Source organism: Gallus gallus, chromosome 5 (genome assembly GCF_016699485.2).
Source record: "Gallus gallus isolate bGalGal1 chromosome 5, bGalGal1.mat.broiler.GRCg7b, whole genome shotgun sequence".
Classification (NCBI taxonomy): Eukaryota; Metazoa; Chordata; class Aves; order Galliformes; family Phasianidae; genus Gallus; species Gallus gallus.
The window spans coordinates 58,095,439-58,122,278 of NC_052536.1; the positions used below are offsets into that span (position 1 = coordinate 58,095,439).

The window sequence follows — 26,840 nt, forward strand, 5'->3', positions numbered from 1 at the left end:
AGTAAAATAAGCAATTAACAATATAACGAAGGTTGACAATGCTGAATTCACAACGTGTCAATTAGGCTTCCCAATCTCTGCCAGAATCATTTATTATTAAAGCAATACGAAGCTACAGTGGCGTGGATGTGAAACAAAGTCTTGCACCAGCAAGACTAGGATCAGTGTGAAGTTGTTCATTTCAAGGTAGGCAGGCATGCATCAAAATACAAAGAAAAGCAGTAAGTTGGCATCTGTGTAATGTTTGAACAGGGACCCTGTTTTACTCAGGGACCTCAGTATAGATGAGGAGCTGCACAGCACCGCGCTCAGCTCACACAAACGCCACAGCTGAATCCGTGGGCTGCAAACATCCTCCAACCCTGAGCTCTGAGCCCAGGCTGCCCGAGATGCTTGCTGAATTATTGATACCTGGCTGGTATCACGTTGCACATCACGAGTAAGAGGCACCTTTGGGATATTCTGCTACCGTGTAGCAGGAGAAAATGATACCTGCAATCAGAGGGGGTTACCTGCCAGGATCCCATAACGCTTCGCTGAGCAATCCAGCTGCATCTGCAGCAGCTGACTGCTATCTCAGCTGAAAGCCAATAAAACAAGGCTTCTCCTTTTCCTCCTTCAACACTTATCCACTTGAACATCCCTTACTAAGATGTTTAAAGAGTGGTCAGAAGATTTAAAGCAATGGCTACATTACTTCCAGATGTGGGAAAAGTCCTTTGAATTAGAAATAAAATTAATAGCAAAGTATTTTTAAGTACTGTCAGGTGGATAACAGCTTTTATTCTTCTCCTGGGTGAACTCACTGTATTGTTCAATTTATTTCTTGGGACATAGCAAAGTTTCATTCACTTCTTTCAAGATTCCCCCAGAGGGTGGTGACGCACTGAACAGGTTGCCCAAGGAGGCTGTGGATGCCCCATCCCTGCAGGCATTCAAGGCCAGGCTGGATGTGGCTCTGGGCAGCCTGGGCTGCTGGTTGGCGACCCTGCACATAGCAGGGGGTTGGAACGGGATGAGCACTGTGCTCCTTTGCAACCCAGGCCATTCTATGGTTCTGTGATTCTAAGATTTCTGGATGGGAAGCTTCAGGAGTGCCAAGAGTACACAAAGAAGTGGGTTGGCATTGTGAAGTGGTGAGCAGGAATACTAATTCTGAGCGGCATGTGACCATGTGAATGCTTGAAGACAAGGCTCTCTTCTCAGCTGGAATGAGTACTTGGAACAAAGTGAACAGTGAACATTGGGAAAAAAAAAAAAAAAACCTGCTGGTTTTCCAGAGGACTGCTCAGCTTGGTAATACAGTGTTCAATCTGTGCACAGGAAAGGAAATGGGATGAGGAGGAGTATCTAAAAAAATACAAGCCTCCTTTCTGTAGCTCAAGGCAAAATAAAAGGTGAAAAGATGAACATAACTATGTATTGAGTGGAAGCTCACACAGCTCCAAGTGAAATGAATAGCATCAGTCCAGAAGCCGCATCCCTGGCACCTCAGGGTCAGAACAGGAACAGCTGAGTGAAGCAGCAAACCTGCATCCCAGGCATTAATTTCAGGAACCTGTTCTTCAAGATTTTAACGTTACACCTGTAAGATTGCTTTCTTGTTTCTCTTTTTCTTTTGGACAAATACTTGCAATTCAAACTGTCCAACGTTGCTTTGAGATAGGTGTAAGATTTATTGGTGCAGTCTGAATAAGGCAGGGGAATGCCAATCTTGTGTGCATTGTTGTAAACATTTCAGGAAAATTCACTTGATTAAGTGAAGAAAACAACTTTTGTAATCAGATATAAGCACAGCCACAGCACACTCACTGTATCTGCCAATTCTCACACCTCAGGGATGTGATATACCTGTAAAACTACATCTCTATTGAGCAACAAATTCAATTTTTCATGCACTGCTGGCCTGCATACCTAACCTTTGCTAGCTAATCCACCTCCCAAAAGACATCCACAGACATGCCGAGCCTCTAATGCACTTCAAAGATCTATTTTTGAGCTGCCAGAGAAGTTTTCTTCTCTTGCTGCAGCAGCTCATGCTGCTCTCAGTTCCACAACAAAGAAACCTGATACTCAGCTGAGAACCCAGGAGCCCCGAACAATAAACTTTGCATTACTGAGCAACGTGAGCACAGCTCTCAGTACACTTATTCCTAGCACTGGAAGCTTAAATGGCTCACAGCAATTTCACAGCCACGGCTGCTATAGGGACAATCAGTATGACTAGGAGTTTTAGGTTTGGTAATTATGTTTAAGTACTTCAGACTGTTGACATATCAAATTTTAATGAAAGGCAGCATCAAAGCCTCAAGCTTTGAAAGTATCCTTCCACCTCTCACCTCCAGTGAAAGCATGCAGGGTGAGCATGAAAGCTGCAAAAAGATTAGCATTACTTCATTTACCATGCAGTCAATATAGGAAAAGCTAGAATTCCTATAGAAACTAATCATAAAACATCCCCACAGGGCTCTTCCAGGATGTGTGACAAAGGATGCTCTTGGGACACTTTACCACTGGGGTACTTTTTTACCTTCAAGGCTTTTCCATTGGATGGCGCCACGCTACATCAGACTAAAGCATGTCTTGCCACGTCTCTTTAGGCCCACAAGACAGCAACTTCCAGGATATAGTCACCAACAAACAGGTGACTGAGTGGGGTCCTGCCTTTCTTGCAAGGCAAGTTACATCTCCATTAAAACTGGTTTGTTTAAAGATGCTGCTGGCCCATCTGACTTTAGATTTGACAGAATTGAAATGGCACGTGTCCAGGGATTTTGTAAAGAGGGAAGAAAGATCTCACCTTCAAGGAGTTCTTTAGCTCAGAGTATACAGATGCATGAAAAAGCTGTGAAAAACCCTTCTGTTTCTAATCTGCTGATAAAGACCCATTTTAGACAATCGTTTCTGCTCTAAAACCACACTGATTATAATTGTTGATCTTCTACTTTTCCTCCATTAAAACTCTGTATTTTGATTACTTGAAGTGCAAACTTCAGCTTTTCATTTCACTTCTCTAAAATACAGACCAAACTTAAGAGCCCCTGAACAGCAGGGATGAGGATCCTCCTGCTGGATGTTTTCCAGACACTTCACACATTCACTGACAGGACAAAGGGAGAACCCAGAATCCCTGCTCTTTCAGAGGTAAAATGTCTTTCAAGAGATTCTAAAGCTGATTACTTCTCAATGATATTAAATACCACCCTCATGTATTATATGCTTGTACACACATTAATATTTCTTATTTTCTACTGCAGAATACCAAAAGGCACACTTCTATTGCCCATCTGGCATAGAAGCCTGGCTGTTCCTCTTTCAAATCCTAGGATGAATGCTGTCAAATCCATGCGATGGATACATAACCACAACTCGACAACGGGAATCCCTGACCCTGGCATGCTGCATGTACTCACTGATAGGAGAGGTGAGGACTAGCAGGACATGACAAAGGCAATGCCACTTGCTGTGGCACTGACACCTCACTTTGTTTAATCTAAATAAAATGCATTTAAGTTCCTGCTCCTTTAGCAAGACTTGGTTCAGTTCAGGGTCTCAGAAGGAAACTTTGCTAACAATCCGAAATGCAGTTTGTTTCAGCATCTCTGCCCTGCTCTAGTAAAATTCAAATAAGACCCACTTACTTCATCTCTATAAAGAGGACTTGTGTAATACATGATATCCATGGCACTGCTGTTCAGCATGTCCCTTAAACCCCGTACTTTGTCTGGAGTAATGGAGTCCACGGTGTCTGAAAGAAAAGAGACTTCAGTTACACACAGGAGAACAATACAGTCCAAACAAGGCACATGCAATGAATACAGCATGAAACTTCTGGGGACAGTTTTGCAGACTGCAGTTACTGAACAACCAAAGAATCAAACAATGTACCTCCGTCGAGGGTAAGTTTTGACCTCCATTCAACTGGAAGAAATTCAACGTGTGTTGCAAGATTGGAAAAATACTTTTCTTCTATTTTTCTTGCAGTATCTCGCATCCTTGGAAAAAAACAGAGAGAATGTGTTCCTGTTAGGGCTGCTATCGGTGCTCCCATCAATAATGTCAGTGCATCCAGGTGCAATGCATTTCTCTCGTTACTACCTATAAAGTATGTCAATGTATGCTTACCAACATGGCTGATTACTTCACCTCTCAGTTTTGTTAAGAAGTGCTTAAATCCTCATATAGTGAAAAACTGTGTGCACTGCATTCCCCAAAGAGCTTCAGAGCTCTTTGTGTATTTCACTTTGAGCCTGATCCAAACCATCCGAGTTCAGCTGAAAGACATCTGTTAACTCCGGTTGGTTTGAGCAGCACGTGATCTGAAAACTAACTATTTTACTGTCTTGGAATCCCAAGCCCCCTGAAATCAACCGTTTACATCACTAAGGATGACAACGCAGTGCTTTTAAACACAAAGAAAACTAATAAAAACAGTGCTTGACAAGTCAGAACGTTAACTTCGCATATCAGAATGGAAGGCTGAAGAGTTCTCAGAGTGAGACACAGGATGAATTATTAGCATTTTAACTTGCAGCTTCCAGCAGCTGCTTCCCAGTTACAGCATCAGAGTTTTGCTTTGAAGCCCTGCATGGTTTTTTCTGTTTTCAAAGCCAACCTCCTTCTCATGATTGCTATGAGCAAATGCACGGTGACATTCATCTCCCATCAGCAATTCTACCAATCCAAACGTGCTTCGGGAAGTTTAACCTCCCCAGCTGAGATACTTTCCTTGAGTATGAGTGCTCTTGTTCTGCTTAATACAAACACAACCATTTAGCCTGCATCACCAGCACCTGTGACAGTAATGACTTAAGCTCCTCTGTTGGATGAGCAAAACTGTCTGCACCAAAGCAGTGTCAGCACTACATGGAGATCCCATACAGACAACTCTGTCAAACTCCTGCCTTGAGATTAAGTCCAGCTTTAGCTCTTCAAAACAAAGCCAGCAGTACACAGCAGGGGGCTGCCACACCAGGACAGGAGGTGCTCAAAGCTCTTCGGTGAGACTGTCACAGGAGGTGACAGTACAGATGAAAAGGAAGAAGTGTTGACAAAATTCACTCTTAATTTCCCAGTGTAGCTGTTGCCCTGCGCAGACCCAACTCCCTAACAGGATTTATGCTGTGCAAGGAGGCTGAAGGCAGATGTGTCCAGAGGAACAAATGCAGAGCTGAATTTCAACTCCTATTGGCAGCTCATATGGTACTGAGCTGCCTATGATGCACCACATTTCCAATGGAAGTGGACTGTCAAAATATTTTCCAGTACTGATGCTTTTCTGGGGGGAAGGGGAGGAAAGGGGAAGGGAAAGGGGAAGGGAAAGGGGAAGGGAAAGGGGAAGGGAAAGGGGAAGGGAAAGGGGAAGGGAAAGGGGAAGGGAAAGGAAGCAACATCCTTTGACACACAGTGTTTCAAAACAGTTACCAATGGCATGACCAAGGAGCCAAGAAATGCAACTAATTAACATCTCTATTTTCAAAGCCTGGTTTGATTGCACTTCTAATCTCCTGGTCTGTAGTCCAACAAGATGGCAAAGGTTTACATACAGCACAGCATCCCCCCCACTTGAGGTGGGGAAAGGCAAGAGGATCTCCTTCAGCTAGGGTTGACAAACATTTTTCTTGCTTAGAGCTGCAAAAGCTTTTTGAATATATTTTGCACACGAAAGGCATGGAGGAGCTGAACAGGAACTCCCTGCCAGGAAACAAAATTACAACACTTTGCAAACACAAAGCACAATTCCAACTTTTATCCACATCTGGGGGTCACCCCCACATCAGCTGTGGCTGCCCAGAAGCACCTGGACATGTTGGAAAATCAATGCATCCTCCTCGTGCCTTGCAAAACACACTCCAGCAAAGTACATAGAAGTTTTGCTTCAACAGATTTTGATAACTGCCACTTCACTGACCAAGCGTGCAGCAAATGCATTTCTCAGTGTATGTCCAAGTGTGCTCCTCTGCTTGCTATACTACACTGCCACTTAACCTTAAAGAGCTGGTTAATGCTACAAAACCAGTCACTGGCGTTTTGCAGATCACAAACCATTTAGTTACAAAAAAAGTATGTTATTTTTTGCCTAAAACTGAACATGCTTTGAGATAATCCAGCTCTGTTACTGGCCAAATGCAACCAGAAAGATCCCCCACTCTTTTATAGCAGCAGCGTCACACTGATCTCCTGATACCAACCAAGAGTCACATAGGCATTAAGACGCATTAGAAGGCCAATTCCCAGGGCAGCACACCTCATTCACAGCGAATGGCACTCCATGGCATCACCCACTGGTTTTCATCAACAGTTCTGTATGACAAATTTTGATCAAAGCTGTGGTGTAATTGCGAAGCAGTATGGCTATGCTCATACACAAAGCACCTGCTATATCAATGCATCTCTGCTTTGCTATTAAGTTTTTTTTCTCCCTTAATTAAATGCCTTCTGGCTTAAAAAAACCTAATGTTTTTAGCTATTTTATTAGCTGGCAAGTCTCTCCAGCCACTTGTGAAATTAACACTAACCAAAGTGATAAATCCTCATCTAAACAGGCAGAGAATTATTCCCCTTTCCAATACAAACAGAAGCTGAAATATTGACCCCAGAGCAACAATTACTTAAATCTATACATCCCAGCACACAGTAACAGCCAGAATTGATGATTTTTCTAAGCGAAAATGCACTTGAGCACAGATGCAATGCATGCCTTGGAAAGCACTGTGACATATTGCTACGTTGCAAGCAAGAAGTAATGGCCTGAAAATAAATACTTTTGAGACTCCCCATAAATAAAACACACTTGGCTGCCTCTTTCTGATTAAAGCAATGAAATAATACCACTATATTTACACAGGTAGGTATCCTTCCATAAGAAAGTATATTCCAAAGATGTACTAACATATTTACAATTATTACTTTTGATTTTATTTTTTTTAATCATTACGCTACTCATTTTACTTCTGCAGAGCATACACAACTGGTACAAAAGGAACCAGCTACAATAAGATTCATCTAGTACACAGACTTTATAAAATCACCTTGATACTTGGTAACACAGCAAAACACCTGGAGGGCAGAACATTCTACTGTATTTGTTCCCAAATCATCTTTACAGATGCTCTTTGGCCAGACAATCCACAGCCGAGCATGAGGAATGGTCTTGGATTTAGGAGGCATTACATCAGTCAGCTTCTGCCTGAGCTCTTGATTTAGCTGAGACAGGGGAGGTTTAGGTTGGAGATGAGGAGGAAGTTTTTCCCCCAGAGGGTGGTGACGCACTGAACAGGTTGCCCAAGGAGGCTGTGGATGCCCCATCCCTGCAGGCATTCAAGGCCAGGCTGGATGTGGCTCTGGGCAGCCTGGGCTGCTGGTTGGCGACCCTGCACATAGCAGGGGGTTGGAACGGGATGAGCACTGTGCTCCTTTGCAACCCAGGCCATTCTAGGATTCTATGATTTAGGATGGAGAGCAGTAGGGTGAGTGGCTAGGAACAGGACGACCTTGAACAGCCTTCCTTCCTCTCCTTGTGCTCTAAATGCATGCACTCATTTATAAAGTGGGAATAATACACCTATTATAAAGTGGGAATACACCTATTTGGGCGTTGGAACTTGATGATCTTTAAGGTCTGTTCCAACCCAAGTGATTCTATGATTCTATGACACCACTCATGAAGTAGGAGCAGTAACACCGAATTGATTTCTGAACATATAGCACACTTAAGAAAAAAGAATCAACTTCTCCTGTTCATTCCACAATTTTCATTTCACCACAAAAGCAAGAATGAACCCAATAAAGAGGTGAAGGAAAAATAAATAAGACAGATAGAATTTCTGCTTTCTTGAAAACTTCATCAACCAAAATACCTTTACCTTCAGAACATTACACTTTACCCTGGATGAATAAGAAATGCAGCGATTCACCGAGAGCAGCTCTCTATTCTTTCTGTTCCTAACCCAGAAACAAAACAAACTAAAGCCTTGTTTGGGTTGCACACCTGGTACATAGAACCACAGATGGCCTGGATTGAAAAGGAGCACAGTGCTCATCCAGTTCCAACCCCCTGCTATGTGCAGGGTCGCCAACCAGCAGCCCAGGCTGCCCAGAGCCACATCTAGCCTGGCCTTGAATGCCTGCAGGGATGGGGCATCCATCATGTAGCTTAAGCTACGCCTGCTAAGTCAAAGTGAGAGGGGTGGACATGAGCAATAAATACTGAGTTCTGCTGAAGCCAGAGGAATTAAAAGGGACACCAATTTCAAAAGCTCAGCTGCATTTTAGAAATGCAAATTCCAGTTTTATTCAAGGCAGACTTCAAAGAGCACCTGTAAAACACGTGTTGTCCTCTGCCACTGTTCTTCAGGGCTTCATCTGCTCTCAGGCCTTAAGATATTCAGAGTGCTGCTCTAGGACATATGAAGATTCATTTTACTTCAGAAGAAAGATGAAAATTCTAGGAGACAACCAAAGTGAACATAATCGTGATTCATACTTCATCCTTTTCAAGATTAATGGGGCTCTGCATGATCAAAAGAACCTAAAATGTTAGGTTATGACAACAGGATCCTCGAGAGGAGACTGCAGAGGTTCAGTTCAGGTACTCCAAACCAAGTGCCTCCCTACCTGGCACAGCTTACAAACTGCAGCAAGGCTGTCCTTTGGTGAGATGCTGGTTTTGGCAGCAAAGCAGATCAGACGTTCCCAGCTCCTGCTGCTCTACCCTGCCTCCTCACCGCTCTCTGCCTTATTCTGGATGGGGTTCTAGCTCTCTGGTAACTGCAGTGATCCGGATTACAACAGGAGTACAGAGTCAGTTGTGCTGCTGTCAGTAGTGTAAGTGCAATTTTGGGCAGAGGAGAGGACTGGGGAGAGGAAGGGAAGAAAAACAGATGTGTGTAGAGATGCATGTAATGCCTATTGTAGCTTTGGTCCAACATGCAGTCGTGTTAGGTAACTAATTAACGTACACAGAACAAGCTCCTACAGGAGAATTAATACCCTAACCATCACCTTTTACCTCTTGGGCTGAACTTCTCATCTGCCTTCCAAAGAAAGCTCGAGTTGAGACTGGTACAACAACCATTACTATTTGCATACTTAACTTCAGAAGAACGTGCAATTATTACCAGCACCAAAGAATGGAAAACAAACATGTAATGTGCATGCAGTGCAGTGTAAGCTTTTAAATGGAAAATAAACATAACAACCAAACACCTGAAAGCTTACAAAAAGAAGCATATAGGAAATATTGATTTAAGATCCAAGCAGCAAACATTTAAAGGCACTGGAAGGCCTCTGAAAGGCTCTGTGCCCTGCAAGGGTTTGCATATCATTGGAAATTTACCAAAACAGCTATTCTGAAGTAATTATTATAATGACAATCCACAATTAACAAGCTTACTAATGGGACATGCAATAAAACGTAATTGGTGCCTATGCATTGCCAAGATGATGCGATTGCACAGACAGCAATTTTTGTGCTGTGAGCAGCAGCAAAGGCAAATAGGAATCTGAATCAAAACGAGAGATTCAGAGAGAGGCAGACAGACACCAGGCCTGGAGAAAGAGCAATTGAGAAGCAACAGAACATCACAGCTGTTGTGGAAATACGCAGAGCAGTTACTCCATTCAACTTCTAAGCACAGGAATTTAGTAAATGGTAGGATCAATCTGCAGTAAGACAACAGGATTGCTTCAAATTATTCCTATTTTTTAAAGTTAGCATTGCATCGCATCAGAAGTCATGTAATACCAGAATAATGCACCTGACGGGAAATCAGAAAATGCCACACTAAGCCACCCTATCTTGGTTTATGTTACATAGAGATTCAGAATACAGTATCTTCTTCCATTAAAAAAATTAATTCCTTTTCTGCTGGAACAACTCACAGCTCATTATTCTGCTCACAGTAGGTCAGCTGAATCATTGTTCCAGCCTGGAGGAGGTACTGTCTCTTCTCAGACGAGTCTTGCTGTTAATATCAGCACTGACAGGAGCAGCTTGTTGTACCAGCTGCCGTGCTACATTTAGACAATAAATGTGTTCAACTGTACCGTGCAGAAACAAAATCATGTCACATCTCCCAAAGACCCACTCACTCAAACATTGATAGAATGCATCTTTTCCATTTACCTACTTACAGGACACCCTGCAACCCTAGCATCGAACCACATTAATGAGCAGACCGAACTCCATTTCTTAATGAAATTAGCGCATACAATTTTAAATTACCCTGGAAACAGAGTTCTGTTTTCAGCTCTGTGATGAACAGTATCTGCCTAATGATGCAGATACATCAGGAGGTGCACCAGTTTCCTCTTGAGGCAGTAACCCAAGGACAGCACATCAAATGAGCTCTGGTTGTGTCTCTCAGCCCACTGGGTCACAGGCACAGAATTCCATGTCTTAGTTATGAGCTGCATTTTTGCACTTAGTTTTCTTTTTCTTTTAAGGCCACTTGCTCAGGTAGGGCTATGGTTTTGTGCTATGAATAGAAGTGCTGCTCCCATACAGGCTGAAAAAAATACAAAGGTTTTATGCCATGGTAGATTGAATCTGAAAGATGCCAGAATATACGTATGTGGCAAAGATATAATGCAGAGGAAAGGTTTGGGAGAAGGGAGATCCCCTTCTGGAGACCCCCCAAGCACCATACCAAGCCACTGAAAGGCATCATGGAGTGCGCTGCTTCTTTCTACCTACCTGAATATTGGGATAACAGCTTACAGCAGGCACTACGCTTACTTGCTTATCAAAGACGTGGACACCACCTTCCCATGCCTGAAGCAGCATCACAATGTGTAGTAAACTATATAGTGTGACACTGAACTAGCATCCTGGGTATTTCCTAAAGGCCTAGGAGAAGAGACACTATGAGAGTCCATCTGCTTATCAGCCTGGTGGTTGACCTACATGTTCCCTCTAACCTGCCTTGTCCCTGTTCTCTCCCAGTCTGGATCCCAAATTCCCACACTGGAACATCAATATCCCAAGTGACATACAAGTCTTTCAAAGCCACATGCAGCCCAAAACAACGATGAGCTCCGAGGGCTGCCAATGTGTCTGCAGCTGCTGGTAGTACCCAGATAGTGGTGGGGGAAGAAAGGAGGAATGGTGATGACGACGGGCAATGACTTACATTATACAGTCAGCATGGCTGCAACTACAGGTCTCCTACAAAACCATGTCCATTTTAAAGGAAACAATACTGAAACATTTTCTCCTTAGAGCATACTTCAAAGTCTGAAAGGTCAAAAAATACATCTCCCTATCCTTATCCAGTCTCAGAAGGCAGCCTTTGACTTTTTCTGTCCCTGGTGTAAAAGAATGTTTGAAAAAAAGTAGTAAAAATAATTTACAGACATACCACAGATGAAAGTGCTAAAAGAAAGTGTTAGTATGGCTTGTGAGAACTGCCACTGTATTGGCCTGGCAGACATTTCTTCTAAACTCCCTTCCTAGAACATATGGGATTTTTCCCACCAATAAGTTCTTAAAAAAAATAATTTCCATCTAACATGATGCCTTTCTTTGCAGGTTTTGTACAGACTACACAATTTATGCCAATAACTAGCATTTTAAAGCATTATGCAATACTAACTGATTGTCTGATATTTTTTGAGACCAGAGTGAAATTAGCTGAAGCACAAAAACTCTTGTTTGAATGGTTTGAAACTGAGACAGGGGAGGTTTAGGTTGGATATGAGGAGGAAGTTTTCCCCCAGAGGGTGGTGACGCACTGAACAGGTTGCCCAAGGAGGCTGTGGATGCCCCATCCCTGCAGGCATTCAAGGCCAGGCTGGATGTGGCTCTGGGCAGCCTGGGCTGCTGGTTGGCGACCCTGCACATAGCAGGGGGTTGGAACGGGATGAGCACTGTGGGCCTTTGCAACCCACATCATTCTGGGATTCTATGATTTCATATAACGTGCTGCCATCTGTAGTGAGACTTCTTATGGAATTACCCGTGCACTTTGTCCTGAGCTGAAATTGACCCACACACGCAAATCCCATATGCATTTTCAATGCAGAATGGAGTAGAAAGAAAAAGTAAAAAATCTTAACCGCAACTCATATTTAGGATATTTGAATTACCAGTGCAATCAGCTCCTAAGAAAAATAAAAGGTTTTACACATATTTTTGGTGACCAGCTTCAGGTTTTTATCAAGGGCTGTGGGTTACACCCTTAGTGGTTTTGCCTGCTTGCTCCTAAAGCACCACAAATAAAAGCAGTGAAGTGCAAGAATGAGGAGAGCAGGAAATAGCAGGTTGTTGCTTTGAGATGACAAATGACAGCAGTGAAATCAAGAGGCCTACTTTAGCACAGCTGAGGACAATAGAGTAGAACACTGAGCTTCAGGAACTCAGGAGCCTGCTGACACGAAGGTACACAGCAGAGCAATGGCACCTCAGTCACTCACATAAGCACCAACCTACAGTGCTGCTTTGGATTTAAAGGGAGGGTCGCAAAGCTCTCACCATGAAATCAACACCACTTCACATTTCCACAAGAGACAGTGGGCATGCTGCTACTGCTATTGACTTTGATGGAGTGTGGAACTATTTGGGACACACATACTAAACCATCTGCACAACACAGATCTGCAGTTAACACATTTTAGGCTCTTCTTTCAGCTAATCAAGCATTCCTTAACACCAGCTTGTCTCCTCAGTTCTGTCATCAGGAGTTTACAACTCCTAATATTCAACAGAACTATTTTCAGGGACAGCATTCTCAGTAACTCAGGACTATGTCGTTCTATTCAGCAGCACTGTAAGTGGCTGCCTGAGTTAGCTCAGATGTCATATCAAAACCCATTTGCAAACCAAGCTTCACAAAAGACTTTTAATGAAAAGACCCCATAAGCATTTAATTATGTTTTGCTTTTCATCAGGCTTCCGTGTACAGAACTCGATGAGCAGATTCTCAGCAACAGCTTCCCACCATATTAAGTAACTCAGCACTGTTACAAATGCCAGCATTCACTCTAGCTCCTCACTGTCACTCTTACCAGTACACACTTCACTTGCTCACTACTCTGACAGCCTGCAGGAGCAATGGAGATTCCCCCTGATTTTGGTCAAAAATCTTCCCTCACCTGGCAAAGTCACTGAGCACTGGTGCTGGAAATTCACTGAGCAGTCCCCTATAAGTCAGAAGTGTTGGTCATGAAAACAAAATACATCCTTGCTCTTCTGGCTTGCAGCCACTCTCCCTAGGCTCATACATTAAGCTAACACAGAAAGTAATGCACCCACAATATAAAGAGTAACGACTCAGGGGAAGAGGGGGAGAAGGAAATAGGAAGAGATAAAGCTTAAACTGAAGGATCTGCTGTCATTTACAATGTCAGCATTTTATTCAGGTTAGAGTTGCTACTGCAAACATTATGAAGGACTCACATAGCTGTATTTTTGATGATCCTTCCTTGGTCCATTTTCTGCCCAATACCATGCACAACAAACACAATGTGACTAGTTTGTGGTGGCTTGTCTTCCAAGGTAGCTTCTTCTACATAGCCTCTATGTAGCCTTGTCCCACTACTTGAAGCTGTAGAAAAAACATGATCCTAAATCAGTTACGTTCTATGAAATGCAATGGTCTAACATGCTGACAGAAGCTTAATTTGTCTCAGACCAATACATTACAAAGTATTCTGAAAATGCAATTATACAGAAAGGATTAGTATGTATTTTAATAATCTGCAGTTATCAGCTCCTGAGAGATGTGAGCAACTAGGTGACGTTAATTCTATCAGTCAATATATTAGAAGGCCATTTTCAGCGTAAAGAGAACCAATTTCAGAGCTCGTGTGAAAAACAACTTTTTAGAGAACAGCTGTGTGATTGTCCATTAACTTTTATTACATAATGCTCTTCTTCTATGCACCTCAGCCATTAAAATTCCTTATATCTCCACCTTACTTCCCCAGCAGGTGATCGCTGAAATGACCTCGCCATGAAACAGGTGCTCACTGTCATTCAATCTCTGATGGCATTAGAGGGGTGGTTGAAAAAGCTTCAGATTTTTCCTGCTGAAGTGACAAATTGTACTTCTTTTTCCAGCCAATTAAACCCCATGTTTCCCAGGCATTCTCCAGTTCAGTGGCCAAAGCAAAAATCAATCCTGCAGGCAGGTATGGGTATCCTCTCATTGCCCTGCAGGTGGCTGCTGAAACCCACGGGCACAGTGTGGCTTCATCCCCCTCTAGCGACAGAGACATACAGAAGGCAACAGCCTCCTACAAGAGCTGGCTGTGCCAGAAAAGCATGCATCCAGCAAAGCCCTTCGGATGGCCACACAGAGGAAGGCAGCATCATTCCTCATAGGGAAAAAACAGCAAGAAGCAACTCATTTTGCTTCAAAGGAGGAGGAAAGCACAACAAAAACAGTGAGAGCAGCTCTTATACATGACAGGTTTATCAAGGGAGCTTCTATTTGCTATTTCTCCCCTCAAACCATTTAGGATAGAATGTCTAAACTGTTTCACGCTGTCCAAAATCACATTGTGGATATAGAATACTTCATCTCTTCTGGAGACTTGTGCAACAACAGCCTTAAATTGTATTAATTCTTGGCAAACATTAATTAAGTATCCACCCAAGAGCCCTGTGGGTTAAGAGGGCAATAATTGCAGAACAGAGGCATCAGATTAAAACCAAACCTGCTACCTGACCTTGTCTCTTCAGAAACTAAGGAAGAAAACAAAAGCAGCTTGTGCCTCTTCTTGTTTTTGTAGTCCAGTAATGCACAGGAGCAGCGTGGCAGGGAGGACACGTCCCAGTATTCCAGATGGGCAACAATCTGCCTCTACTTTGAAGAGGAACATCCTCTCTCATAACTGTCTCAGCCTCACTGGTTATAAAACTGGCAATTTTGAGCTTAAATGAGCCTGGATTCCTACAGAAAATGCTTTCCATCTAGATCTAACTGCTTCACCTCTCCTCTCAGTTCATAGGTCTGTTCAATGAACTGAAAAAGCAAAAGCTGGCAAGAGGGGGAGGTACAATCGTGTATTTAAGGAGTGCATCATGGTATGTAAGTACACAGAGAGAAAGCTAAGGTTGCAAAGGCAACTGCAATTCTTACACTGTGGCTGTTAGACAGTGCCACTGCAGTATTAGCATTATGCAGTAAGGACATGAAAACTGCTGCTTCCAAAGTAATAAGGAACAAACACAATAAAAATAATCCATGTCTAGTTACAATTATGCAACACAACCTAAGGAGCCTAAATACCCCCCTGCAAAACCCCACCAGCAAAAAAGGGGCAGTCACATATTAAAACTTCAGATACAGATATTTGCAATATTTTTTACAAACTCCGAGAAATATTACCTTTGGAAAACCCCAACTTTTGTGTAACAGTTCTTGCAATTTTAGATGTTGTTGCATCACTGTACAGATACACTTCATCCACACTGTGCCAGTCCACATGGTTGCGACTCAACTTTAGACTATGAATAGCTGCAGCAAAAGGAACAACATGGAATTTAGATGGGTAAGGGGAAAACAAAAGCCTCTTCAAACAGAGAGAAGGGTAATTCACACACATACATTTATATCTAATGCTCTATTATACCTAAATCCATACTGCTTCTTACCTTGGAAAGCTTTTACATATAGGGTTAATCTGACCGGGACAAAGAAGTTTGGAGACTACCCCTGAGGACATTGCACATCATCCTCCTGCACCCTCCTCTTGGGCTGATAGGCTTCTAAAGCATATCCTTAACTGAAAGCAAAACATGGGGGGGGAAGGGAGACACACCCCCACAATTCTGCTGACCGGTGCACTTCTGCTAGAAAAGTGCACATGCACTCCTATCTTCTCTCTCTTGGAGCCATACGGTGGGATCCCTGCTTTTGACCAAGGCTACGGAGCACCAGAGTAACACAGAGGCTTTCAAGGCTCCATTATGAGAAGGCTCTATTGCTTCTGCTATTCTTTCAGAAATGTCCAGGAGCTGAAAATGCGGTTCAATGAGAAAGCCTCTGAATGAGCAATTTCTGGCACAGAACAGAATTCTGCCCTTTCAAAAGCTCCTAAGAGCTCCAGTGTTTTTTGTGCAGTGATTGTGCTTTCCAGATTTGGAACTGATTGAACTCAGGAACCAATCTAATGACACACTGCCTGATTGTTGGGGTTAAGCACAGCAGGCACGTAATCATGCAAGTCAGAATCTCCCATCTGAGCTTTTGTGTGCAAAGCAGCATCACAGTTGCCGTATTACCAGCAACAGGGATATCACCTGGGCTTGGAAATCTGCTGCTTAGGTCTCATCCAGTGTGCAACATTTGGCATTCAGAGAGCTGACAACTAACAGCAATAGCCCTACGAAAAGAAAATGTTACTAAATCACATCATGGGTCTTGCTAAAAACGCTGTGAAGCCATGGGAAACGCTCAGAAGGGTTTTATGTTATTTCTTCCATAACAAGCTCAGCTCTAGTCTATCCTCTACTGGAAGCTACTCTATTTTTTTGTAGTCAAAAGACATTCCGAGAAAGCATGAGCCGTCACGGCTTCATATGGTAACCTTCTTCCAGCACAAACTAATTAATGTTGTGTGACCTCTACCCCGAAGCATTTTTTCTTTCTTTTCCCAGGCAGACAGCCCCAAAACAGCCCGAGGAAGAACTAAATGAAGTCTCTGAGAAACAAGGAGATTAGAAAAGGATTACCCCCCTTCCGCCATAGTTAACAGCTGACTGACAAAAAGTAGAACTACACTGCTGTTTTACAGTAGCAAAGAACAAGGAGGGAAGCCAGCCTGGCTTAGATGCGTCAGCCTGGGCTGATGACTGGCCAGAGCAAGAAGGAAAACAGTGAGAACCCAATGAACAAGCAAAGTGATTTTTCCTAAATATCCTTGCAGGTGAAGAGGTAAGCCCACATCCTGAGATCTCAGTTTAGAAATGGAGAAGAGAGGAAATTCCTAGCAAAATAACTTCATTGAGACGTGCAGCCAATGCAACGGGCTGTGATGTCCTGAAAGGCGAGCAGTCCAGTGGCAAAGGCACATCACTTCCTTCTGGATGGCTGCTATCTCCTCCAGCCACGAATCCACGACCACTATAGACTTTTTATGCATCCACTCAGCAGGTCTTTAACAGCAGAGGTTTATTCCATGTGAGTTCTGTGAAATCCTTCTCTCAGTACGTTTGTGGGGAAGCTGACAGAGCAGGACTGGAAGCACCATGCCTTTGGAGATGCACAGGAAGAAGCAGAGAAGACTCTGACTGAACTGCTTGCTACCATTGAGAAAACCAGCAGTGTGAGGAGCAGCAATCCTCAAATGCTTTCTGGAATCAGGTCCAGCCTCTTCATTGGAAAGGAAATACAGAAAGTGGAAGATTTTCTCAATTTTGCATTAATTATTCTCACCTGGAAAGAAAAAATTCTAACTTTCACTCCTATGCTCCTCTTCAAAAATACCTGTGTTGAAGGACACATTGAAATAAACTAAAACCTATGCATGCATGCACTAAGGAACTGCAAATGAACATCCAACACTATCTCTCTGGATATTTAGCAATGCATTCAAAAAGGAACCTGAAAAATTGGGTCTGCTTCAAACAACAGCACCACGTGAAACTACCAGTAACATTCAGAACTGTGCTTCCCTGCCTCCTGGGAACAGAATAACTTACCTCTCTGAGATGTGCTGTCAAGGTAGGTACACATTGCGTTCAAGGTCAGGTATGAATATATATTTATATATCTTTTTCAGCACTTGGATTATACATCCCTCCTTTCCTCTATAACACCCAAAAGAAAATTAAAAAAAAAAAGTGGTTCTTGTTTCTCAGTTTTCCTTCCCGGGATGCACTGCTTGAACAGTCTGCCTGAGGGTCAACGCACCTGTTCCATAGACCATCCCTTACTCTTTCTGAGATGGGGTGAGATCTTCAGTCTCCCATTTCTGACTCTCATAAATACTGGGATGTCGGTTCATCCTCCAACCCCGGCTGCCTTGTCCATCATGACAATATACATCTCCTAATATGAGAAAATCTGATGCAACCGGAACAGGTTGCCCAAGGAGGCTGTGGATGCCCCATCCCTGCAGGCATTCAAGGCCAGGCTGGATGTGGCTCTGGGCAGCCTGGGCTGCTGGTTGGCAACCCTGCACATAGCAGGGGGTTGGAACCGGATGAGCACTGTGCTCCTTTCCAACCCAGGTCATTCTGTGATTCTCATGAGACTCAAGAGCCCCACTGAAGGGGCTTCTACTGCTGACATTCGCAGAGTTTGTTAACAGTGAGGCAGGAAACAAACATGTCTTTGGAGAAGATTTGATAGCACTGTGAAAATAATCATTTAAAAAGAAAATAAAACCAAAAAATGTAAACGTTTTCCAGGTATGGGATAACAAACACTGCCATTGCTATTTTGAAGAAGAGAGAATTATATATTCCTGAAGATGAGATGGCAACCATTTACATTTTCTTTTCAGACCCAAAGGCTGACTGTGATGTAAACCACCTGCGTGGTGCAGAGGTGGTCAAAGTGACATCTCTGGAGCTGTTCACGCCAACAGATGTCACTGAGCATCACAAAGTCACCAAGCCATGCCGTGGTTTCACTGAAGAAGCACACAGGATCAGGTTGCAGAATTCAGATTAGGCAGCAGGTAGGGCACAGGGGAATGCCCTTCATGTTCATACGTCCGCCTCGTGGTCCTCCAGGAGCACACTATGTGGATTGCAGAGAAGATGAAAGCATCTCCTGGTAAAGCCATGGGACAGGAATATCCCTCTGGATCAGGCTTCTTGCAGCTTTGCTTTCACATGAGCACCTTCTCTGACGTTAAGAACATGCACAGCTTTCTTAGCAGGAGTCTCTGTATGTCCCTTCCCTCGTTGCCAAAACCCCTCAGTACTCTTAATGCCAAACTGGAAAATTGAGCAGGCAAAGCCAAAGCCTTTGAAAATGAGGTCAAGTTTTGGTTTCTTCTGTATCCAGGAAAGAGAAATTAAACTTCTTGTTTTTCCTCGGGAATACCAAGCAAACAGACACCTAGAGTATAATAAATGGAAGCCACAGCCCAGCTGCAGATGGAAGACAGCAGAGAGAAGCACAGTAATAGCCTTAAATTGCACCAGAGAAGGTTCAGGTTGGATTTCTCCTCTGAAAGAGTGGTCAGGCAGTGGCACAGCTGCCCAGGAGTGGTGGGGTCACTGAAGGTGTTTCAGAGCCATGGAGATGTGGCACTGAGGGATGTGGCCAGCAGGCATGGTGGGCTGGGGTTGGTGATCTTGGAGGTCTTTCCCAACCAGAATGATCCTCTGATTCTATAGGTGAAGTGTGAGGCATCAGGAAAGGAATTGCTATCACACAAACCTCCAGTTTCACCAAGGCAGATGAGCACAGAGAGAAACGCCCCTCTATAGGGTTTAAATATGAAGAATGAAGAGATAAAGAAAATCTAAGAAAATCTAAAAGAAAATCTAAAGAAAATCTATTCCTACAGTCTTGAAGAACCTGACCTCAGTTAGACAGCAGAAACTCAACTTAAGGCACAACAGCTGGAGAATAACTGGGGAGCAGCATCATAGCACAAACCCTGCAGAGAAGCTGGGATGTGCAGACTGCAGGTGTGCTGCCAGCACTAACAGCATGCTGGCTGCAGTGCTCCAGGAGCTGAATGCTTCCAGCAGAAGGCACCCGCAGACAGGAACCTGAAGATGTCATCTCACAGGGCCAGCAGTTTAAAATTAAATACCCTTTAAGGTAAGCACCTGTTTTTAACTTGGCACTTTCATCTACCTGCCAAGATTGAAGCATGGGGTTATTCTTTCCCACCAGAGTGCCAATGCAAGTCAAAATCAATAGGGAAAAGCATCCTTGAAGTGTTAGGAGCTGATGTTATCTTCATCTGCTCCACAAAGGCACCGGCATTCCAGTTAGGGCTAAAGACCAGAGAACAGATTTACACTGCTTGAAATCCATTCTTGTCTTCTTTTCTTCCCCAGGCATTTTCACCTTCTGACTCAACAACATCACTAATTGCCCAATAAGCAATTTTAATTCAAATCCATTCGACACTACAAAACGAACATGATTTGGAGGAAAAAATAACATATAAAATAATTTCAAAATTACAATGACAAGTTAAAAGGCAGAAGTCTTTTCTTAGTTTTTACAACAGAAGTTAATGCTTTTCACCTTTAACAGATCTGAGTTCCATGTGTGAGAAGAAGCAGGAAATGGTTCACTATGCATCACTTTGCTTTCAGACATTTGCATTTTAGACTCAACTACAGAAAAATATCGTGGCAGGAACTCCAAGGCAAATACTTATGCTTGCCAAAGCAGATCCTCATCCTTCAGAATATTCCTAGGAACTAAAGAATATATGGTATGACAGGGATAACTGTAAACCTACCACGTGCATTGACATTTTAAATCAAAGGTGCATTTTGCAGCAGGCTGGTTCCAGTGTCACTGTGGTCAGTAAGAGTTTAATCACTGCCAGCTTTAACAATGGCAAAGATCTGTGATAAAGTGCTTTGGAACCTTCTGCGATCCTGAATGGCTCCTGTAAGAACTCCCACCTTCTGAAGCAAATTGGCACAACATCAGCTGTTCCAAAGCCCAAAGCTCCTCCTGTGTTACAGCAGCCTTGAATGTGCATTCTCTACAGCCTCCCTGTTTTACGTCCTATATCTGGTGACTTCTTTCATTCCAGTACAAAAAAAGCTGCAGTAAAAATAACTTCCAACATGAATTTAAAGACGCCTCCATCATCCAAAGAGTGGTCAACCAAATTCTGCCCAGTACAAAACTCTTCATTCAGCTCCTTCCCCAGGACAATCTCCCTTATGCTGGGCCTGTAGAGACTCTAAAAGCATTGCTTCTACTTTACTGAGAAAGTCAAACCACAAGATGAGTGCATAAGAAACAAACGTTCACAGTTCTTAATCACAGCCACAAACAATTATAATAAAGACTACAGCACGACATTGCTAGCATCTACTTTTCTCTACGACTCACAGCACTGCTATTTTTCTCCTAAGATTCACAGTGCTTTTTCCTTCCCATATGGGGGAAATGGCAAGGACACAGTGCAAGAAATTGAAGCATGTAAGTCTAGCACATTGAACTGATAGGAACAAAGTAGAATGCAAAGCTTCCTATGGCAGGAGTACTACAAGAAAAAAAAATCTACAATTACTGTACCTTGGGAACGCTTTCGTTTAAGACATGCAGCATCTGAATTCTCCTTATATCCTCTCCATTTGAACAAAGAAGGGAGGGAGAAGGGAGGGAGGTAGTAGAGAACTAAAAGTAAAAACACTGAGCTTCAAAGTAAAATTTTTAAAAGGAGTGTCATTTTTTTCATTAATATTACCATTAAAAAATAAAAAGAGTTGATACATTTGTTGAAAAAGCATATACACTTAAACTGGTTTTGTAGCACGAGTGTCAGGTCACATAAGCCAAATTAAATCTCTTTGCTCTTCATAAGCAGTTATGACATCACAACAAAGCTCAGGGCGTTAGTAAAGGAAAGCTGTGACAGTGCATGCAGTTTCACTGAGTGCCTTTGCACTAAGGCGTACCTAAGCATTAACACACAACTTGGCATAGGGCAGAACAAAGACACTTTTAAGCAGACTCCAACCATTTGGAAAAATAGATGACGACTCATCTTTTAGCACAGCTCTATTATTTTCCCCAAAGACCGCAAGAGAATCATTAAAAGTTAGACTAGAAAAGACATCCCACTGTTAACCTGTGCTGTCAGTCCTTCAGCAGAGAAACACAGCAGCACATGCACCATGCCTCTGACAGCCCTCCCATTGTGAACAGGAGCTTCCCTGGGATGGCAAGGCAAACCCACAGCTTCCATTAGACTTCCACTTGTCTTACTTCACTCCTGAAACACCACGCAGCTGTGCCAAAGATTGTTTTTCATGGACTTACCTTCACATCAATGCCGGGCAATTACAGAAGGAATGCTTTAAGAAAAGGGGAAACTGCTGCCAAGCAGATCAAGCTATGCAGTCACATGGCTGCTTCTCCTGGCACTGACACAGCAAGGCTGAGGGTGAGCTCCTACCAACCCACCTTCTGCACTAGTACAAATAGCCTTAGATCATAAGCAAACAACAGGAGCCTCAAAAACCTTATGTAGTCAAGAGAGCGTGTGCTTAAAGCCAGTGAGAAATCAGAGTGTCCAGTTGGGCTTCTGAATCCATAAAGTTGCAGAGGCTGCAATGACTGGACATCAGTTTGCCTGCTGGAGAATGGGAAAATGCAACTGACATGACATCCTCCCATACAGGTACCAGAAGTCATTAATGATCTACAGTCCAGCAACTTGCAAGTGATATTCTATGCTTACGTCAAGGGCATCTCTCACCTCCTCCTACTCTCAGCTCACAGCTCTGTCAGCAGATGCCTTCATACAGATGCTGAACATTACTGCTGCACATCAGTTTTCTACAGGAGAGGAAAACTAGGCTCATCATTCCTGCAATGGGACTCGATGGAACAATTCAGCCTACAGAATACTGTGCTGGCTGTAGCAATACAGGAACAGACTGCCCACAGAGATGCTGTGGAGTCTCCTCTGCTGGAGATAATCAAAACCCCATGGAAGCATCCTGGGCAACCTGCTCTCATTGGCTCTGCTGCTTTCACAATCTCCATAGATCCCTTCTGATCCTGGCAATTCTGGGACCGCATGAACGAGACTTTCCTTTCTAAAGGTTAACACAGTCAGCTGCAACAAAAATTTATTGTTCATGTGCTTTTTTTTCTTTATATATGAATAGAGAAAACTGTATTTGAAACCGAAGGCAAAACAGCAAAAATTCCAAACACAATTTCTATACTTTTTTTGGCACCTAATGACATGCTGAAGTCGGCAGCAAAACCCAACAAACTCATGGGGTTTCAAAATCAATGCATTATAGAATTTGTTCTGATTCTGACTCGTGGGATCGCTTCCTACATTTCTTACAGTCTCTCACAGAATCACAGCTTTGATTTCCATTGAAGGAACTTGCTGGGGGTTATCTGCTCCAGTCTCCCACATATAGGATCAGCTTTCAGTTAAATTTAGTATCACATTTGGATCAGGTTGCTCTGGCAATTTCCAGCTGAATTCTGAGCACCTTTATGGATGGATCCTCCACCACCTCTCTACAAATACAATCAGCTACACCTGTTCCTATTTTACTATCACATACACTAAACTTCCAGCATCACTTGTCCCTAGTTAAGTGAATATTCTTGAAAAGTTTACAGAGGAACAAAAGACAGGTACCTAACCATACCTGACACTAACAGCTAACCTGCAGCTCAATGGCAGACTGCTCTGTGTTGCAGACACTGCTCCTCCCCCTCTGCAGCTGGAGCTGTGCTGCCTGCTAACAGCTCCTCTGTGCTGCAGGAGCACACAGCAGGGGATGCGTGGGCTCCAAGCACACAGCAAAGGAGAAAAAGCAACACTGCAGTTGCAGAACATCCCTGCCTTTATTGTGGTTAAATGATGTTAGCAAAGCATCCAGACTAAGATCCTTTCAGAACTTGCTTTTATCCAAGTTCATGGTTTTGCTTTTATCTTACAGTGGCCTTGATATCACTGAGGTTGCTAGAGAATGCTGCTCTTCAGATAAGCAAGTCCCGAACTCACTGTCTAAGCATGCATGAAATTAAGTTTCTAAATCTTACTTTATTCTGTACATTTTAATCTGTCTGCTAACAAGGTACTACAGTACCCTTTTTGAAGTCCTTTCAAAATGTTTTCATCTGACATACTGCTTCACAGAGCAAGTGTTGTAACAAAGGTCTCAAATATTTATAGTTATTTTACAACTGCAATATATTTAAGCATAATACATGGGTACAAGCACAGCACAATGGCAGTAGTGCTGCAGGAAGGCAGTGACAGCCATCTCAGTGTGACCAAATAAACTCCTTAGTTTCATATTTCAGTATTTATATTTAAAATTTTGAAGCTAAGAATTTAGATCAAAATGTCACCTAACACCCCATGCTGATATTAATCCACATATGTTCAGCTTGAGGAATGAACCTTCCCTAAGAAAGATAAGCAAGACCCTTGTTCTTATCAAAAACACTGGATGAAAAATAAACCTAATCAATTTGTGGGCAAGTGAATGCGAGGGCCCCAAAGCCCCCAACATCATCTACCTATCAGCACAGTGGCAGAGCTAAAAATCAGACCTGGGAGTCTGTGGTAGCCCACAGATACTGTTTCAGCAATGCAGCATCTCATTGAGGGGTTTAAGGTGTCAGACCTGATTGCTTTAGGAAAGACTTGAGCGGCAAACATTGAGCTTCCAGTACAGCTACCACATGACAACATGAGGACTACTTTTGCTGAAAAAATTGATTTCTAAGCTACGTAAGTGATGGCAAGCTAGAGGATACTGTTCTTAATCTGCCAATATCACATTTACGATTTGCACAGGCTGCAGATATTCTCTTCCATAACAAAGCAGCCAGAGAAACGCAGCCAAATCTCTGCTCCTCATCCTCAGTGTGGATTCCTCCTGTAGCTGTACTGGAATTGCAATGTTTCTTCCTCTATCAACAATTAGACTAACACTGAATAACGTATTTAGAATCTGGCCAGGATCAAAGCAAACTCTGAGGACAGTCAGGCTAAGGAGGTGAGAGGTGATTTCTTTGCAGCTTCTGCTTGCACTGGTGCTCTGGTAGCATTCTTCTGGCATGGTTTGGGGCAGGAAGGAGAACATCCTGCACAGCCACACACACACACTGCCTGCTCTGTGGTGGCCTGGGGGATCAGCTGTCACTTGCCAACATCTCATATACACAATGCTGCACTTCAGAGATCTCTGGTAAGGGTAACTGGCCTCCTGCAAGCATTGCAGGTGCTCACCACCCCTCCAGGAATATCAGAAATCTGTCTAATTTCTACAAGCAGCAGTCATAGCTCTGGAACTCAGTCTTCTGGGACCCAAATCTCAAATCCAAATATCAGTTGGATATTGAAAAACTAAAGCTCACATTAACCTGCTTTGACAATGCCAAGAAATAAGCAAAGTGCTCCATTTTGGAGTTCTGACCTGACGAATGATTCACCCAAGGAAGTCACGTCACTGCTGAGATCACCACTCAGAGCCCACTGCGGAGGAGCAGATGCCAGGAAGGATCAAATACATCTGGTAGCAAAAGTGCACTTTATTTTGCAATGCATGAAATTAAATACTTGGTCCCCATAAGCACTGAAGAGTAAGATGAGCATTATCATCATCCCTGCAGGACAGTTTGGAGACCACTGTTCTGAAATGTTGTGCACTTTCAGAGGGAGGCATTCTTGGATTAGCAGTTTAATAGTGGGGTAATTATTCACTGGCAGACTACTGTGAACAAAGCCTTGGATAAAGCTTAGTTATGTTCTTCTTAAAATGCTTCAATCCAGGAGCAGAATTAAGAAAGCAAATAAGTGGAATCTACTTTTAACTTTTCAACCTGCTGCCACTGCCTTAAAGCACAGCTGGGGTAAAATCAGGAACCAACAAGACCATCAGCTGAATATCAGCAAGAGCCTCACTGTTATTCATTATTTGTGACCCAAAGAGGCACAATCGAATAATAAAGTAATTAAGTCTAGGTAATAACAGACGTTGTAACAGCAAATCATCAGAGACTGCCTTTCCTTTTGCTGAGGGGTCAGATAAGATTGCTACGTTTTCAGCATTTACAAAGTTGTATCATAGTATTGTCAACAGCCATTTTGCCTCCCAGTGGTATCTACAGGTCTATCCTAGCTTTCATTAGTGTTAAGTAACAGTCACCTGTAAACCTGGATGGGGCTGAGATGTATTTAATACAGGATGCAATGACAACAAATTGCAGCAACAAAGCAATTAAGCAATTTAAGCTGAACTCAGCACTTCTGCAACTAATGATGTTTACTTCACCAGTGATAATGCAAGTTGTAAAGCTTTTCCCCATGTCACATGCAGATGGCAATCACAGATCTCAGCCAATCAGAAATGTTTTGAGAGGCTAATTAAGGTGAAAAATCCAGTTTTCATACTTATTGTTGATTATGTTTTCTACAACTTCCCCACTTACTTGGAAAAAGTCTATAGAGAGTTATCAGTGACTTATGCTCCTCTCTGAAGTGATTGCATACCTCGCTGTTATTGTTTTGGTTCAGCTTTAGAGAACGCCCTGGTGGCTGAAGGCTCTCTGATCTCTTATGTGTCTGTAAATAATAAGGGCTGTATCTTTCCCATTCCTTTCCTCGATTCAGATCTGAATATTTCTGTTCCACAACCCAGACTTTTGCTGGAAGAAAAGCCCACCTGAGCCCCATTCCTTACACGATGAGGTGAACCCAAGTGCAGCTGAAGGCATTTTCTCTTCCTTCCAATGGACATTATGCTACTAAAGGCTGGAAGCACTCAGCAGCCATAAGGATGTGCTTTCCAAGCAAATTCATGCTGACCTACCAGAAACGACACTGGGCACTCGGCGGGGGGACAGCTGCAATAACAACGCTGGGATTTGTATCAGTACACTGAAATGATAAATTGATACAGGCAAACAAAAACCAGGTAAATGCACCTTTCAGAAGCTGCAGGCACCATGCTGGGGGTCAGAGGTCACCTGACTTTAGGCACCCATCTGACAGAGCAGTTAAAGCAGAAGGCTACTGCAGGGTTGGCTAGAGGAAAAGTGGTTTGGTCTGGTGGTTGGCAACCCTGCACACAGCAGGGGGGTTGAAACTAGATGATCACTGTGGTCCATTTCAACCCAGGCCATTCTATGAAAAGAATTTTTAAAGTAGCACAAATGTAAAATAAAAACCACAGTTCAGTGCCCTCACTG

General features: G+C 43.1%; 1 protein-coding gene across 6 annotated transcripts in view; it reads right to left on the bottom strand.

The window, feature by feature from the left end:
* The window catches only part of DDHD1 (DDHD domain containing 1), a 62,295-nt gene that overhangs the window by 19,174 nt on the left and 16,281 nt on the right, over positions 1-26,840 (bottom strand). For 3 of the 6 annotated variants that reach the window (XM_046942619.1, XM_015276779.4, XM_046942616.1), the window contains 5 exons: positions 21,180-21,281; positions 15,333-15,461; positions 13,397-13,544; positions 3,889-3,995; positions 3,642-3,748 (listed from right to left, as the gene is read on the bottom strand). In XM_046942619.1, the coding sequence (XP_046798575.1) occupies positions 3,642-3,748; positions 3,889-3,995; positions 13,397-13,544; positions 15,333-15,461; positions 21,180-21,281 (593 nt within the window). The remainder of the gene's footprint in view (positions 1-3,641; positions 3,749-3,888; positions 3,996-13,396; positions 13,545-15,332; positions 15,462-21,179; positions 21,282-26,840) is intronic. The other 3 variants (XM_046942620.1, XM_046942618.1, XM_046942617.1) reach the window with 1 other exon arrangement.